This window comes from Ptychodera flava, chromosome 5, assembly GCF_041260155.1.
Source record: "Ptychodera flava strain L36383 chromosome 5, AS_Pfla_20210202, whole genome shotgun sequence".
Lineage (NCBI taxonomy): Eukaryota > Metazoa > Hemichordata > Enteropneusta > Ptychoderidae > Ptychodera > Ptychodera flava.
In genome coordinates this window covers 28,703,458-28,720,983 of record NC_091932.1, presented here as the reverse complement: position 1 = coordinate 28,720,983, position 17,526 = coordinate 28,703,458, and the positions used below count along the sequence as shown (strand labels likewise).

Below are 17,526 nucleotides of genomic sequence, written 5' to 3'. Positions count from 1 at the left end.
ACCGTTTATTTCAGGTACCATATGAACGAATTCAAACGGAGGGGTTGTCACGTACAACGGGCCTATTGCGTATGCACAACATATCCCAAAATCCTTTGCTCATATCCAAAATTTAAAAACTGGTGTTGTATTCAAACTGGTGACCACGGCCGAAGTAGCTTCATATAAACGGAGGGAGGCAACTTAGGCAACAAAGTCTTGCACCGATTAGATGGCTACAAAACAGGTAAACTATGAACACGCATCAAATTTAAATTTACTTCGTATTTTGGAAGAGGCAATGTTTATCAACAAGAAAATCGCGGAGCCGCGGATGAAACTCCTCCTCCCTGTAAAATATTGACGGCAATGGTGGTTAATCGGCGTAGGTCTTTACACTGAAAAAGATATGTTCGCAAAATGTGGTTTATTGTACCAATTTTTGCCTCCGAACGCCCTTTCATGCAGTTCCCCAAATAATGACCCCTACCACTGCAATAGGACTTCAGCACTCATTTTGAAGTACCTCGTCACTAATGAATTAGTCACTTGAAAGAGATCAGAGATAATGCGATTTTGTCAAAGTTGATGACATAAATTTGTAAGAACAATATAAAGCAAAAGAACTAGGCCAGGTTCAGTGTAAATAGGGTTAAATTATTTTGTGAAATGGATCATATTACTGTACTATGTTTGTATTTTAATAACAGCACTTATGCAAGCTTATGTGCAATGTTTGAACATATTTCTTTACTGTGAATATAACAGCAAAATTTCTATCCATTCACCGTTCTGACATATCAACGCGTATTTATATAGCCATTTTACCTCATGTCTGCAGAGTTAGTCCTTGGAAAGATATGGGGTTTTTTGCGAGGTAGCTGCATTAAGGCGAGAATATGACTATTCGGAAATTTTCCACCTAAAGTTATCATTTCAGATGAGAAAAAATTGCATCTGTAAAATCTACAATGTTTCTCTTTATAGTGCAGCTAATATTGGATATGGTGGAATAATCAAGCGAATGTTACTTGTTAGAAGGCTGTAGTTCAACGCATTAATTTTCCTAATGTTCTTTCGAAGGTTACTTTTTGCACATATGTCTTTCGTGTCTTTTACAGAAACTGAACTTACAATTTTCCCTAATTATCCTGTGAATATGCTTACTTACCTCTCTGAAAGGAAATTATTGTGCACTCTTGATTTATTCTTTTCCTGTCATACACAACAGGAAATAGAACTGAGCATCATAGTCAGCCTGATCCAAAAGAAATACAAGAGATGTTGGAAGACACAATCATATCTGACATGAAAAAGCAAACTCCTATCATTTACGGTGATGAAGAAACACAAGATCAACAACGTCCCGCGACTTTGGAAGGGGGACCACAACAATCCATCGAGGCGGACTTAAAACATCAAGGGGAGACAGACAGTGTCTTTTTTTCTCGTATTCAGGACCGTCTCAGGAAAGTACAAGATGTTGGACTCATCGATACACACTACAGCCTTTGGGACTTTGCTGGAGAGAGCCTGTATTATATAACTCACCAGGTATATATCTGACTATGTGAGAGTTGTTCCTAAGAAATGAACCCTTGTTCTGCAGCAATTTGGTTAGCAAAGTCAGGACAGAACCACTGAGGTTACGTCTGCTCTATATTTTCTGTACTATCAAAAGCAGGTGTTTTATGGTGTACTACTAGGAGATGTGTGTGTGTAGCTTGATCATAGTTCAGAGTTTTTTACAATATCCAAGTCAAATTTTAGCTCATTTTTATGAGAATTTCTGGCTCTTTGCTTGAATTGGTGAATGCAAGTGTGAATAATCAACACTATCAGACCATCGTAGATTGTGGCAAAGATAACTGAACTGACAATGTCCACTTCGCTCCTCATGAAATTGCACTTTTGAAAAACAGAACTCCTCATTCATGTTTTCTTTAAGGAAATTTTCTCATCACAAAACATCAACCTTTTCAAAAATACATTTGGTCAACGAACAGCTCCTAATCAGCTAATATCGTCTTATGATTTCCATACTTTAGGCATTTCTTGGGAACAGGGTTATATATTTACTGGTAACCGATTTGACAAAATCACTGGATGACATTGTGACTGCGACTTTGAATGTCCAAAAAAGTGGGGGTGAAGGACACTCAGTACATACAGTAGGGGAATGGACGGTTAAAGGTATGCTACATATTTTATTTTTGTGAAGAGCCTGACAACTTCTAAGCTCCTCGAACAATGTATATGGGGAATGTAAGTGCAAGTTGATCAGCATTCCTGTATTGAACATTGAAGTACATACATCTGTTTGACTGTATAAGACAAACGTGTAAGGGTTTTCACACATGAGTGTGAAGGTATCTTCAAATACATACCTTCATAAGATTTACCTCCTTCTTATATATTGGTATTTCCGAATCTTCAATTTCACCGCATAAGCACATTTTTATTACATTTCACTCTAACTGAATGATCATTACATACATTGAACACTTTAATAGTGTGATTGAACATTTTTCTAAGTACATATTCAATAATTTCATAACTCTTACTTTTTCTTTCTCGGATCATCTGGTTAATTCTATGATTATGATTTTTTAAAGAGTGAGCAGCATCGTCATTTACCTGTCTCACTTGAGTTGTGCATCCATATATCTTATTCCATTGCTTAGCCTGTTGAATATCTCTTTCTTGATCAATTATTAGCGGTCACGTAAACACTACTATAAACTTAGTTTCAAAAACATATTATTTAGCAAAAATTGAAGCACATGTCATTTTAATGTCAATTATGTTTTTGTTTGCTTGCTTGTTTTAAAATGTGACTATACTTTTCTCCAGTATATATAATAATGCAAGAAAAGATATTTGATTGAAAATGATTTAACGAAAACGCATTGCCTTTAGGAGGAAAATCTCGATTATCGTGAGCAAAATCGTACAAGCGATATACCACAGTCAAGCCATGTATTTGCCTGATATTAAACTACCATGCACATTTTGGCATGATATGTTTGCTTTACAAAATCAATTAAGAGCTTAACCTTTGACAACCTATCTCAGCAATTTTTTGTCAATCAAGGAAGTTTAAGTCACAAAATCATCATCAGATTTTCACACTTGCAAGCTTTCTTTCACTTCATTGAGAGTTCAACGGTAGCCAGTTTCGTTTACCATACGGATGTATCATTGTAACACACACCCTTATGGATATGAATGTGGTGGTATGAGTCAACCGATCGTAGTTAACTTAGTGTTCAATAATCTACGCTCTGGGGTATCAAGATGTCCTCTTCTTGGTTTTGTAGCCCTGGTCCATATATCGTTCTTAGATTTGACTTCTACAGGTTTTATGAAGGCTGCTAACTTACTAGTGCTTCGCATTATGAACGTCTTTCTCGACGTCTAATATCCATAAGTACAAACAAATTCCAACGTCAATGGTTGATAAAATAAGGTCTGCGTTATTTTTATTCAGACTTCCTGTGCTTCTGGATGAATTCCATCCATTCCTACCGATGCCTTCATGGCAAGACAAGGAATAAGAAAGGAAGAAAAGTATCAGCTCCACCAGTCATTATTGTTGGAACTAAGAAGGATCTGCTTCAAGAGGTATTGATCTGCTTACATATTTATTCTATACTTTTGAACCAGTTATCAGAGCAAGGGTTTTAATGAATGTTGTCTCTATGCTTTTGTTTATGTGTGAGCGTACATGTGTCCGCACGGCTATATAATACAGCGACATCTTTAGAATGGATGATCAGGTGGAATGAAATACGGTTATGTGATTCATTTTTGAAGGCTAGAATTGATTAGAATTTCATGTCTGCAGCTTGCATGATAATGAAGTCAGAGAGGTCTCACTTATTACGAAGATGGTTTTGACGGAGGAAATCAGGGTGTTCCACTATGTAAAATAACTTTCTTCGAATACCCCTTTCTGAAATGTTAGTGTCCCCCTTCAAAATGAAAAAACATAACGCCGCCAAATGCTCAAAATGTTAAAGTTTAAAATGTGTCTATGACACAATGGAAACTTTGACGTTGTTTAGCCCTAAATAAGTAAGGAGCCGATCAGATATCTCAGAGCGGGATCCTTCCCTTGACTTTTTCTGCATTGGTTCTAGATACAAGCACATAACAATTACAGGGGGAGCAAAGAAAATGAGAGGTGGACGAAAAAGAAATTGTTGTTCCTAAAAGCCCTAAATTCCAGAAAACAAGATGAGTCGTCGATATTTTATTCAATTCAAATCATGCAGATAACCACACTAATCAGACAGCAAACTATACTAATTCTTTCTTAAACCTTCTCCACCTACACGTTATCCAATGAAAAGGTTATATTTCAATTACTGACTTTAACCATTGTGCAATAATGGAGACACAATTCATCTCAAGTGTATATGGGTCACTATTGTAACCTCCCTTAATGCCTGCCTGCCTGCCTGCCTACCAACCCACTAACCTAAAAATGATTGGAACTAATTTGAGATAGGCTAATTGGATCTTCATATTTTGCAAATTTCTTAAAAGTGTTTGGTGCCGTATAGCTGAATGTTGCAATATTACAAATTACTCATAAAAGCAAGTGTATAACTTAAAACGAAAAGCAGATGAGCTTATAGGCCTATTTGCAGATTAAACGGCCATCACTTCACCATCAAATCATCCAAAATTACTTCCAATCGTATTCTACGTTTTTTGTATCGTTGTTTTGACCTGGTCATTTACTTGCTTTGAATGATAACGATTATACAGTGTTTTCAATCACGTTCATATTCCTACCAGAACAATGTACTGAGATATACATGTCAAATGATTTAGAAACAATTAGATGTGGCAACTGGCTACATGTTGCATTTTTCCTCGTAACACGATTGGAACTAATTTGGGATAATTGGATCTTTATATTTTTCAAATTTCTCAAAAGCGGTGTGTCCTATATCTGAAGGTTGCGACATTACAAAATACTCATAAAACAAGTGTGTAACTTACAAAAAGCAGATGAGCTTACATTTGCAGATTAAATTGACATTACTTCACCATCCAATTATCCCAAGTTAGTTCCTATCGTCTTTAGTCATATTCAATCACTCAAACATGCATTTGCCAGTTTGTCGATACCAGCCCAACTACAGTGTACTCGTGCTGTTTTATAGTTGAGGTTCGATACATATGTCCTGTGCTCTCTCTACTGGTCTTCCAACGTGTTAGTAAATTTACGAATTGGGTTCGGAAAATTAGTAAGCACAAATTATGGATAAGTATATAAAGGAGGCAGTTCAACCATTACTCTTTGTCTTCTTACGATCTTTATTTAAAAAATAACAACGTTTCTGCAACACACAAGATTTTAGTTGCCTTCTTCAGGTTACAAGCTGATAAACAAAAGTGAGCACATACAAAAATTAAATAGGGTTGATAAATGACGTAAAAATGAAAAAGGTAACAGGTAAACTGTGGATTGAATTGAAAAACAATACATCGGGGAAATGAAAAGAGGACTTAAGAGACGTATTTACGAACACATATATGTTTGCACCTAGTTCGACAATGACGTGAAGACAATGGCAGAGACTCAATGTTCACTAAGAAACGTACAGTCGATCACGTTGATGGTCTTATTTTACACTACGCGTTTGTTGTCCACCATTTGCTAGTGTTGAACATCTGGGAGTGGAACGGCGCGATATGTGTTTATTTTTCTGCGCGCACATCCTTTACTGATATACTGACTTGTGATAGTTGGGGGACTTTAAAATGTTGATCGTATTAAGGGGATTTAAAATGTTTGAGGGTATTGAGGGAGGTCTGAAAGAAATTCAATCGCGATTCCTCCAGGCCCCCATCGTTATTTGTGAACGCAGCCTCAGTCTTCGATTGTGCAACCATAGACCACAGATATACCAAATATTGCCTACATTAACAGGGATTGAAATATAATTTTTATCAACTTGCACACTGTGCTCATCAATTTTTGCATCTACATAAACCAGGCTTCGATTAACTGCACAACTGTAAGAGTTAGAGTTTATCCTAAAAATATATAAACTCGTCATCCCTATTGTCCCATGCCAGTTCCTTTGTGAACATAGTAGCTGTGGGTATGGCTAAGTTTCATGTGCGATGACACATTTCTACCGTTTTCCAATTAGTTAAACTTAAAAATGAGTGACTGACGTTAAACATTGGTACCGATGAAACACAAGAGGTCGAATCTTGGGGCCCCCTGCGATATTGTTTGCTAGATGTACACTAATGTTATTTATGGCACAGGGATATATATTAAGGGAAAATAAATACTAATATTTAAAAAAAAAACAAATAAGTTTCGTTGTCTACAGGTTTTCTTTTCTATCTGCCTTTCTATTACCTATACGCTCTGCTCGCTCGAGACGTGATGGACTGCCCACTGTGTATGTGTAAGTGCGTGCATAGTAAGATTCGCCCTCTTTCGAAGAACTCTTCCGCGCATGACCTGAACATTTTGCAGGTTAATCGAGTCTGCTGGATTATCGAGTCTGATTCCCCATGGGGAGACAGCTGGCTGACTCGCCGTATAACTCAAAGTAGTCGGTTATTTGCTATGCATAATGAATATTCAGATGTTTCGGTGGGCATGTTCTTGCATAAATTAGCGTGTGCGTCAATTTGGGCAACCAGCTACTCGAGTATGGAGCAATGTGTCACTCCTCTAGTCACGATCTGTAGCAACGCAATGGTGAACGAGTATGGTTGTGCATTAAATTGGTCAAGGCTGTACAAAACATGTGCTGGCCTATTATTGTATCATGGCTACGACATTTTGTCTCTTCTTAGCTCAAAACACACAAAAAATTATCAACAAGAAAGGGTAAATCAGAATGATTGACCACTGGGGAGAAGTACACACCAAACGAATTTTGACATGTACACTTTGGCTGAATTTCAGCTTGCAGAAAGTTTGTAAAAGTCTCCCATAAAGTTAAAGTGGAAATAGCCTGAAAGTGGTATACTTACACATCAATCTGATGATGTTAACAGTGTACAGCCTCTTTCGTTACACATTATGAAAAATTGCTCAGGAAATGTGCAGCTCGGTTGGCATACTGATTCAGACTTTATTGAACTGATCGTGGACTGTACCTTGTCGCCTAAGTCAGTTGTAATGACTTACCTCGCAGCGAAATGACCACATCGTAATCTTCCTGTTTGTATACATGTTTATTTCTTGTTTATTCCACAGCTTAGGCACGCTGTCATTCATCAGATTTAATAAGTGTTGCTTGCTCATTAGAAATTATAATGAAGGTCGGCTCACGGGCAAGTTGAGGTTCACATCGTTCGTGTCTTAATGTATAATGTAACAGTTCCGATCATCATCAACAACACCATAAAACCAATGAAAATATGTGGGGTATTCGTAAAATTACTTGCGATTGACTGATTTCGCCAGCCAGTGAAATCACAGTCAGCCCACTGTCTCCCCTTGGGGAATCACAACGGATTCAGGTCACACGCAGAAGCAAGAAAGAGGGCGCATTTAATACGCATATCTGACACAGTGGGCAGTCCGTCACGTCCCAAGCGAGTAGAGCTTATAGGTAAGAGAAACGCAGACGGAAAATAAACTTGTAAAACTTGTAGACAACGAAACTCATTTGGTCTTTATCACATTAGTATCTATTGTCCCTGAATATATCCCTGTGGTTATGGTAGGCGAGACTCCAGAAAACCTCAGGCCTCATTTAGCTTTGTACGTTAACTTCTGCCTCCAGGATTTCTGCATTGATTTTTTGACCGCTCAAGATCGTAATTGGTATTTTGTTTTATTCTATGACAGGAAATCAAAATGTAATGACCGTATACCGCGACAAAGACATGATAATCCAGAATATTCAGGTTATACCGATTATAGTCCCGCAATATTTTCAACCTGCACGGCGTGTACATTGCTTTCGAAATCCATCTACACCGAGGTAAAATTGACCTGCCACAGTGAGTGGTGCCCTGGGTTTTTCAAACCCCGAATTAATAAATGTGCAATGCATTATTATAAGGGACGCCTTTAGTTAGGTATAGGAGATCATATCACAACTTATAATGTACTCGGTTATATGGTATTGTGTAAGTGTGTGTGATCAACAGTTGCAACAGTTGCCAACCATTTCGTACTTCAATGCATCTTTTTTTTTCAAATGGATGACTATGAATATCAAAAGTTAAGGTTCTTAGATGCTATTAAATGTCGTGTATACACTCACTCCGGCTTGCCATATAACTAAATGTGAGCAAAGTGTCATTGAAGCTATTTTTGTAATATCTTTCAATGTCGGCGCGTTCTTCGGGTACCTTATTTTCATAACAACTCTCTTTTTAGGCACATCCTTCGGACACAATATTTTCATAACATTCAATTCATTACATTACATTTTATTTCATTAATACCCTGATTTGGTTCATATTTTAAGTCACACTTTTGCTGTCGTTTCAATTGAAATATTAAGAAGCATTATTCATTTATTGTGCTTCTGCTACAGTTTCTCATCCTTTCATATGAAAATATCTTAAATTCAGCTTGTCCACATAGCCTGCATTGCATATCGTGTCTATTGTTGTTCTTTACAGTGATGTGCCACGCTTACCATGACTCGTCAACAAAAATATATGCCATACATACATAAAGTGGTTCCAGCACTCACCCAAATATTGAAGTTTTCTAGAACTACTCTTTTTTAATTTTCGAACACCTTTAAGCACAACATATTTGCAATGCAATGTGACGAGGCTTTGAGAAGGATTCAAGCATTTGCCGAAAACAGACCTACAGGCTACTTATAGATGTTTTAATAATATCCTTAAGCTTGATTTATGATTTTTTTCTTTCAAAGCATGTTATAGGATTCTGCTGTTAATATCCAAATAGAAGCTGCATGCAAAAATGAATAGCAATACCCTGAATTTGAACCAATATGTCACATAAACTTTTGAAACATTAGAAATCCCAAGCACTTCTGTGACATAATCATATGCAGAAGCTGCATTTTGATTTCTGTGCAATAATATACATTTCTTCACATTGACCGGTCAAAAAATAGAAATTTTTCCTATCGGGATATTCACTAGTCTCTGTTGACAAAGTAATAATGGAAAATCATTTTGTGTCTAAATATATTTTTAGTCTACAAGAAAACTCTGTTAAAAAACACTCAAAATGGCACCAAATATCCACATTTTAATATGTAAAATTCAAAATTTTCTGTATCAGCAGGGGACCCCCTCCTAACCATCCCCAAGTTATTTAACTAGTTGTGTTATTTCAGTCTACAACTACCTCTACGCACTTGCAGTCTTTCATATCTTCGGTCGGGTTTGCCACATGCTTTTAGCCTACTACCTGCAACAAACTTCATCACTAACAGTGGTAGTGGTTTTCTTACAGATTGAGACCTCGATGACTTCTTATTTGTCCCCATCAGTAATTTTGCTTCCTAAGAGGATGCTTCTATTTTCTTTTCAACTTTCCAGCATTCTGAAGCAGATGCTTTTTGCCTATAGTTTCATGTAAACTTTGTGCTGCTTTACATTTCTTTCCTTATTCAGTTTTGTCATGTCATGTGAAGAAAAACATCTTAACAAAAAAACAGCAAATATTAAGCGTATGCGTGCAAAAAATGTTCCCCTGAGAGGGGAAGTGATAAAAGATGCCACACAGTTGAAGCAGGGAGAAAACAAATTATGCTCAAGAGTCAATCTTCCGCACCCATATCCCACAGAATATCAAATGGCCCACCCCTAAGGACACATAAGAGAAAGGGTCCAGCGGATGAGTACGCTGTAAGTGGACCTTACAGGACCACAAAAACTAATAGCTGCGGCGAGTACATCTGCCTAGAGCCATAGATCCTAGGGAAACGTTTTCTCTACAGTCTATGCTAGAACATAAATCGTAGCTTAATTTGAATAGCGCTATTAAGGCGTACGTATTTGGGACAATTTAAAGTTATTTGTAAGTATTAAAAGGGTGTCTTATCCCATTTTAAAACATATTCAAATATCGTTTAGTCAGTTAAAATTTAACAGCAAAGTAGACTGTTACCATTTCATTACATCTTACTAAATAAAATAATAGATCACTCATTGATTTTAATTCTTATAGGTGTTGACGTCAACAGATAAAGTTGATACTCTTGCTGAAGAGCAGTTAAAGAATATCAAAAAATATATAGATTCAAATGTTTTCAGTGCAGCAAATACACACATAGTCGGATACATTGCAATCGATAACAAGTCAAGACAGAACTGCCAGACAAGTGATGCTGCAGTTGAAGAGCTCCGTCAAAGGATAAAAGACTTATCAACTGATGATTATTTCTGTGACGAAGTTCCAGTAAAATGGATTCATTTAGAGCTTTTACTCAGGAAGGAGGAGAAAGATACCTTGGAGTTACAAGCAGCTTACAAACTTGGAGCAGATCTTGGACTAGACACAAATGAAGTGGATAAAGCCCTGGTTTATCTTCATAACGTTGGCGAGATCTTGCACTATGACAGTTTACCCGAACTTAAAGAAACCGTGATTGTGAATGTTTGTTGGTTGGTCAACCTGTTCAAGGTACTCATTACAAAGGCCATCACTTGCGAGGACGATTTGCAAGCCACTACATTAATATCTGGTCAGGCAAAAGCACTACGTGAGGGAATATTATATGAGACCTTAGTCGACGACGTGTTGAAAAAGGAAAATCGACTGAATGACAAGAAAATCATCCTGAAGACTATGGAGCTGTATGACATCCTATCAGAGGTAGCCTGCGAAACTTCAGGTGCTCAAAACAAAGCGAAATACTATGTTCCGTGCTTTTTAACGAAAGATCTTGATGAAAAAGAAAACATCGTTGTATCAAAAAAAAGTGAGCCATTTTGTCCAATCTACTTTCATTTTCCAGGAAACTTCTTACCTGAAGGCCTTTTTTATAGATTTGTTGTCCGCTGTCTACGGATATGGCCAAGCGAATCGATTCCCCTCTACAAGAATTATGCCCGCTTCTTTGTACGAGATAAAAGATTTCACTTCATCGTACATCGGATTGGAGCCGACATCATGTTACGAGCACTTACACAGTCAGAGGATCAGCAGTTTGATCCGACAACATTTCACGACCTCCGTTGTACAACTGAAGGCGAGTTACGGCATGTCGTCGGTACCTATGCACCTGGCTTATCATTTTGTGTTTGTGTGAAGTGCCCCGAGGATATCCACAAACACGAAGGCTTACGGCCCGATTCTATGGATGTAGACGATGGGTGTGTTCAAATTGAAGAAAAGGATGGCTCTGCTTCAGCTGTCTGTAGGATATTGCAAGACGATATACATCCCCCAAATTTGAAGTCATGGTATTTTAAAACCAGTCGTAAGTGTCAGTTTCTTTTTTTGCCGTAAAGTATGATCCCATACTGATGTGAAGTGATTGTCCAGTGTATGTGTTTAAATGGAGTAATCTGTGAAACTCAGCGAGAAAAAAAATTTATGAGTAACATCTTTAGAGTCATAATAAGATATATGTAAACAACGACATATGAGAAAATGACAGACTTGGAAAATGACGGGATATTTCAGTCAATTTTTATTTACTTTTATATGACAGTTGCGAAATAATATTTCTGACTCTATGAATAAATTGTATTGAGAATGAATCTTTTAATACATTTTTCGTCATTGCAGTAATCATTTACTTGTACTAGCATTTAATTGCTTTGTTCATTTAAAGCCTTTAAAATATTAACCATTTCGACCAATTACACAATACTATGGTCACAACATGCAAAACAAATAATTTACCGTTCTATGTCATATTCTGTGAATAGTAGAATACAAAACTTCAAGAAATGATGGCAATCAATTAAGAGTATGATTCTGCTTTATTTATGTTGCAGAGATGCTATTTGCAACACCTTGGGTCAAACCTTCAGAACAGCCCGAAGAAATACAGAGAAAGCGGTAATATTCTTTGAAAACAGTACCTCACAATAGTGTTAGATTTCGTATATCTGCCTTTTTCTTTACAATACGAACATTTTTTGTCATCTTGCTATCTCGTACCTCGTTTTTCTACTTTTCAGTTGCAGTACTTTTGTCAGTCTCGATTTTATTTGATATATTCTCCATCACTTTTCAACTTGTAGATCATTGCATAGAAATGGGGCATCGTTCACACATGTTCATGTTTTAATCGCAAACTTCAGTTTACGTGTATTGATCAGATATACTTACGAAGGAAAATGCACACACTTACTGTGGCACTCCTACAAGATATGGACACTTTTGAGTGTGTAAAACGATGTTTGGTTGGCAATCCAAAAAGTACGGTTACCTTATGAGCAGTACTCAGATTCACGGGTTCTATCTCCTAGTGCAGGTTCAGTGAGATTGCAAAGAAACATGATAAACAGTTTCAAACAACAATGTCAAACTGCTCTGCTGTACACAAAACTCCAGCTAGCTAACGGAAACGAAAGAGAAGCTTCATACCATTGATCTGCAAGAGAGAGTAGAGTGGATGCATTTTCTAAGTGACAAAATACCAAGAGGTGGCAATGATTTAATCTTTAAAAGATTAGAGAGCTGCAAAAGTTATTAGCTAAATACGGTTTATTACAATGCGTTGTTATATCTCTGATCTTTTTGTATTGTTCTTCTCCACTTTTGTCACAGGCCTCGTTTCAGTAGCAGAAGTCTACTATTCATCAATGACGAGTTGGGAACCCAAAAGGGGGAATCTCGACAGTAAATAGGCTTATCTCTGGGTTAGCTACTGAAACTGGTAAAGTTTATGCAACAGCTCTGAACACGGACGATACTGATGATGTATGCAGAAAGGGAATAAAGCTGATACTACCAAAAGCCTTGGACGAAGGAAGTCCAAACTTAGATTGGCTCAAGTCATACTACACTGTTCACTTCCCTAAAATACGAACAATTCCAGATCTTGAAGTCATCATAGGTCACCAACCCGTCACATCTCGGGCTGCGCTGAACATTCGCAATGAATGGTTTCGTTCAAAGAAGGTAATACTGTTCAACCATGTCATACCAGAAGACACGGACGTGCATAAAGATAAATGGGCACCAAGCACAGTGCAGCAGAAAGAAGATGAACTTTGCAAACAAGCAAAGAAAGCAGATGTCATATTCTCCGTTGGCCATAGGATATACAGTCACTTTCAAACAAGTTCCGTAGTCATAGATCCATCATACATGAACTTTTCATTCCCAGCCTGATGAAAGTTTTTTTGAAATCGACATACAGAAACCATTACCGTCAGCCAAGGTACAGATATTGACCTTCGGCAGAGTCGACGGTGTACAAGGTTTAAAGGGTTATGATATTGCCGCGGCAGCTTTAGGAAAGGTGGTGAAATATTTCAAGAGTAAAAATAAACCAGCTTACGAGATTCCTGTATGGAAAATCCGTGGTATTCAGCAAGAGCTCGACAAGCAGAAAGAACAAGAAAACGCTGAAAACATCATGAAGCTAATCAACGATGGTCACCTACAATCCATTCCAGCACCGTACGCAACGCAAAAAGAAATTAGAGAGGATTTACAAGAGAGTCACCTGTGTTTGATGCCATCCCGCAATGAGCCATTTGGTATGGTGGGGATGGAAGCCATGGCTGCTGGTTTTGCCAGTCCTCATTACAAGTAATTCTGGCCTTGCTGACTTTCTGAAGGAACACTCCCCCGAGAGTTATTCCAAGGTTATAGTTGATACCTGTCTGAATGATGCAGGGAAGGAGAAAACCATCAAAAATTGGAAAAAGAGCATCAAGAAGGTTTTGAACAACTATGATGCAGCATTTGACAGGGCACAGGAAATGAAGACATGGCTACAAAATTGTGAGGAAATAAGAAAAACACATGAAGATTTTAAACGCGTGTGCTGTGGTGAGCTTGAATGACCTTGTACCAGTAAAAACAGGTCATGTCAGATTCATAGTTTGACAAAGTGAACAATACATTGGAGAATACAGCGAATCGCTCCTATTCACTGACGTAGCAGCAGAATTATCAAGGCAGAAGATTCAAGATGATTGGTGTGCATCGTAGAAAAGGGCAATCTCAAAGTAATTTAAACCAAATTTTAAAAGATGAAGCATTGCAATAGAAAGATAATTGTGATACATGGTTTTATTTTGTATTGTGAGAAGCAACCAATTAAAAAAGGGATCTTTGTTTTAGATTACCACAATATGTTTAGACATTCCACAGCTGTATCATATCCATTTCTCTCAAGAATTTTTACTAACTTTATCACAGTTTGAATTTCTAAAGAATCTTGGGGCCATCTTCCCGTTGATCAGTGTTTGATGAGGCTGGCTCTTGTGATGAATACAAACAATGTCTAATGATAATACTATATGATGCTGTAGCTTAGTATTAGCGCAGTGTGATCCAGTCTTGCCTTTGAGATTTGCTGTCTTCTTGAAATGCATCTTAAGTGTAAAACTGTGGCTAAATATGCAAAATCAGTGCAATGTGGTACTTGAGCTGTTCGTAGATTTACATAAATCATTGATTATGTAAACACAGCACAATTATGTAAGCAACCACTACAACCAAGTATTAATTACTTGTAATCCCAAACAGCACATAGCAACAAAGATTGAATTTATTTTGATCCAACTTTCCATTCTTGAGATATTTTTGATACAGGTAATCATTATGCATAGTGCTGCATTCTAACATTAACTAATAATGTTATAACATGTTAGAGATCAGTGTTCACATTTACTTTCAAGATAGTAAGACTTTAGTCCATTAATTTCATAGCTTAAGTGGAAGATGAGTTTTGGGGATGCAACGGAGAAAAGCGTTGACTTGAGACTCAAACTACATTTACTGCACTGATCAAATGTCTACGACAGATTGTCCAAAATCCAGGACATGTCATTTTGTTGTACTAGAAGATGAGAATCACAGGTGTGGGGCCGATTGCTTTAATAGTCATGAGTTTGGTATTGCACTGGAAAGATTTCACAGAACAGCTCATCACTGACCATGGTGGTTACTTGAAATGGCAGACTGAAGGGACACATCTTCTGTTTTCAATTGAGAATGATATTGTAAATGACTGAAACATCTCTTGGATTCCTCTGATGGTACTGTTTATTGTAGCTCAATCAGGTTCTCTCCTGCACAGCATTTTCTCTTCGAGAATAGTAACTTGTTAGTTTATTTTTGCTTCGACCTTAACTACAATACTATAGCATCATGGTTTTAAGCAGTATTTTAAGATAAACTTTCCCTCAATAAGTATATAAAATTTGGAAGCTCTTAGTTTGTAAAAAAGAAAGATAATGTTTTGAGATTAATAGAAGGCAGTTGGTATACTAAGTTCAAAGTACAACCTTGCAACTTACTCAAATTAGGTAGGAATATGTAATCAATAGCTAAAATACGATAGGTTGTGAGTTGAAAAACAGCCGTATTTGAGATACATTATTACAGTTTATGCAAATTACATTTGCGTTGTACACAGAGAGTAGCTATGAAGCCAAGATTGCTCAGAAAATGATGGACCAAGTGATGTAAACTGAATTATTGTAACCAACTGGAAGTGTACAGATTAAACTTTGAATATGTCGAATGAAGAAGTACCTCTAGCCTCTGAGTAATTATCAATCTCTACGTGTGCATATGTGATAGCGACAACCATCACCACTGGCAACAATGTACTTGCCCAATGATAACTTCAAACCAACAGCTTCACAATATAATTTTATAAAGACATTGTCAGAAAAAAGCATAAAATACTGCTATAAACGTACAAGTGTGAAAGAAACTGACTCGACCAAAGTTTCCACATAATGACAATATGGCAAGATGTATGACAATATACGGACGACATAAGTGCTGACTAATGGAAATTGAATTGTGACCACTTTTAATCAAATTCTCCCCCCTGCCGTTACGTATGCACATTATAAATAAGGTGTATTCACAGACACCATACTTGTTTAACGGTTGAAATGGTCGTCACTTGTTTGAAAATATACAACCAGTGACTTTGCAAAACCTTGCACCAAGCTGCTGCTCCGAAGCAGAGTTTCACATTGTTGGTAAGTGTTTTATTATTTCCAAGAGGGCTGCCAAACTACGCAAGCAATTAAAACGGTGTTTGCGAACCACCCAGTGGTTAGACTATTGATCATATCTTTTGAGAAGATTTTAAGATTATCGTAAGTTTTGCACAAATCGCAATATGGCCGGCGAATTAATTGACCGATTAAATGCCTTCTGCAAACTAGCAAGTACTGAAATGATAAATGAGTGAATTTTAGCACAAATAGATTTCAAGATTAAATTTGATTTTTTTTTTCAAACGTCACAACGACCGACATATCACATGACCAGCCGAAACTCGAATGGTTTGGTACATATAATGATATAACCTCCTGTAATTCTGACCTTTACTATAACAATTGAATATTGGTAGCGTTGTCTTTGATCATGACATGTGCTACATGTACACGTAAATTTGTTTCGATATCATTCTGCCTGTTGATGAATGCATGTTTCATGCATAAAAAAATTGCTAAGTGATTAAAAGATTGATTTGAAATCATTGTGTGTCTGCTATTTTATTCGTATCACAGGCCTTTATTTAATCTTATGCATGATCCTAGATGTAGAAAAAGGTTCATTGAAATTGCCTGCTGTGGTCTCGTATTGGCTTGTTCAGGGAACACTGGGTTTCTGTTTGACATGTTTTCATCTTCAACATTTACCACTTGAAGCATATGTTCGTACTACACAAGGGTCACGAAGGAGCAGTAATGTGGTTGAAATTGAGTTGTATGCTTCATGGACATAGTAATAATATTCATGATACACTATCATGTTACACTATCAGTCATCCTAGGAAAACTCACTATGTCCTGTGTAGCCTTTATACATGTATAGTATGTAAATGTGTTAAACTGTCACATTTGTGCAGTTTAGTATCAAATGACAGATCATCGAGGAATCAGGTTTTTTAGATTTTTGTCTTTGTTGATTGCAATTTCCGTAAAAAGACTTGCATAAAAGACTTGAAAAGTGAAAAATTATGTTTAATTTTCGTCCATTAGGTAACCACAGGAATGACAATACTATCAGGGGATCCATTATTTAAAGCGTAAGTACAAAGCAGAGATGAAAATGGCGCTCACTGTAAATGTCAAAGTGCTTTTTTGCTATATACTGTAAGTAATCCCATCATTGGCTTGAACCACAGTAAGTGTACAAGGGTCGAGTTTTCCTGTCATCAGTGTCTGCACTTTTAAGAGTGTTTCGTGACTTCACTTATTTTGATCTGCATACACAATTAACTCTTTTCTGTTGCTAGGACCTTTATTGCCATAGCCATAACTCTGTCATGCAAATTCTTCTATTTTAGTCTGAGTATTTGTTTAACGAATTCACAGTCTGTCAGCTGTGATATCAATCATGAGAGAAAATGCCGAGAGAGTTTGACCGGTTGACCTCGCTGTTAATTTTATGCAGGA

General features: G+C 37.1%; 1 protein-coding gene across 1 annotated transcript in view; it reads left to right on the top strand.

Annotated features, from left to right (window-relative positions):
* Nucleotides 1–15,636, top strand: part of LOC139133440 (probable serine/threonine-protein kinase roco11) — a 32,256-nt gene extending 16,620 nt beyond the window's left edge. Inside the window, exons 6-11 of the mRNA XM_070700034.1 lie at nt 1,211–1,533; nt 2,028–2,172; nt 3,470–3,603; nt 10,136–11,390; nt 11,914–11,977; nt 12,692–15,636. Of these exons, the coding sequence (XP_070556135.1) occupies nt 1,211–1,533; nt 2,028–2,172; nt 3,470–3,603; nt 10,136–11,390; nt 11,914–11,977; nt 12,692–12,767 (1,997 nt within the window). The 3' untranslated portion in view covers nt 12,768–15,636. The remainder of the gene's footprint in view (nt 1–1,210; nt 1,534–2,027; nt 2,173–3,469; nt 3,604–10,135; nt 11,391–11,913; nt 11,978–12,691) is intronic.
* The last annotated feature ends 1,890 nt before the right edge of the window (nt 15,637–17,526 follow it).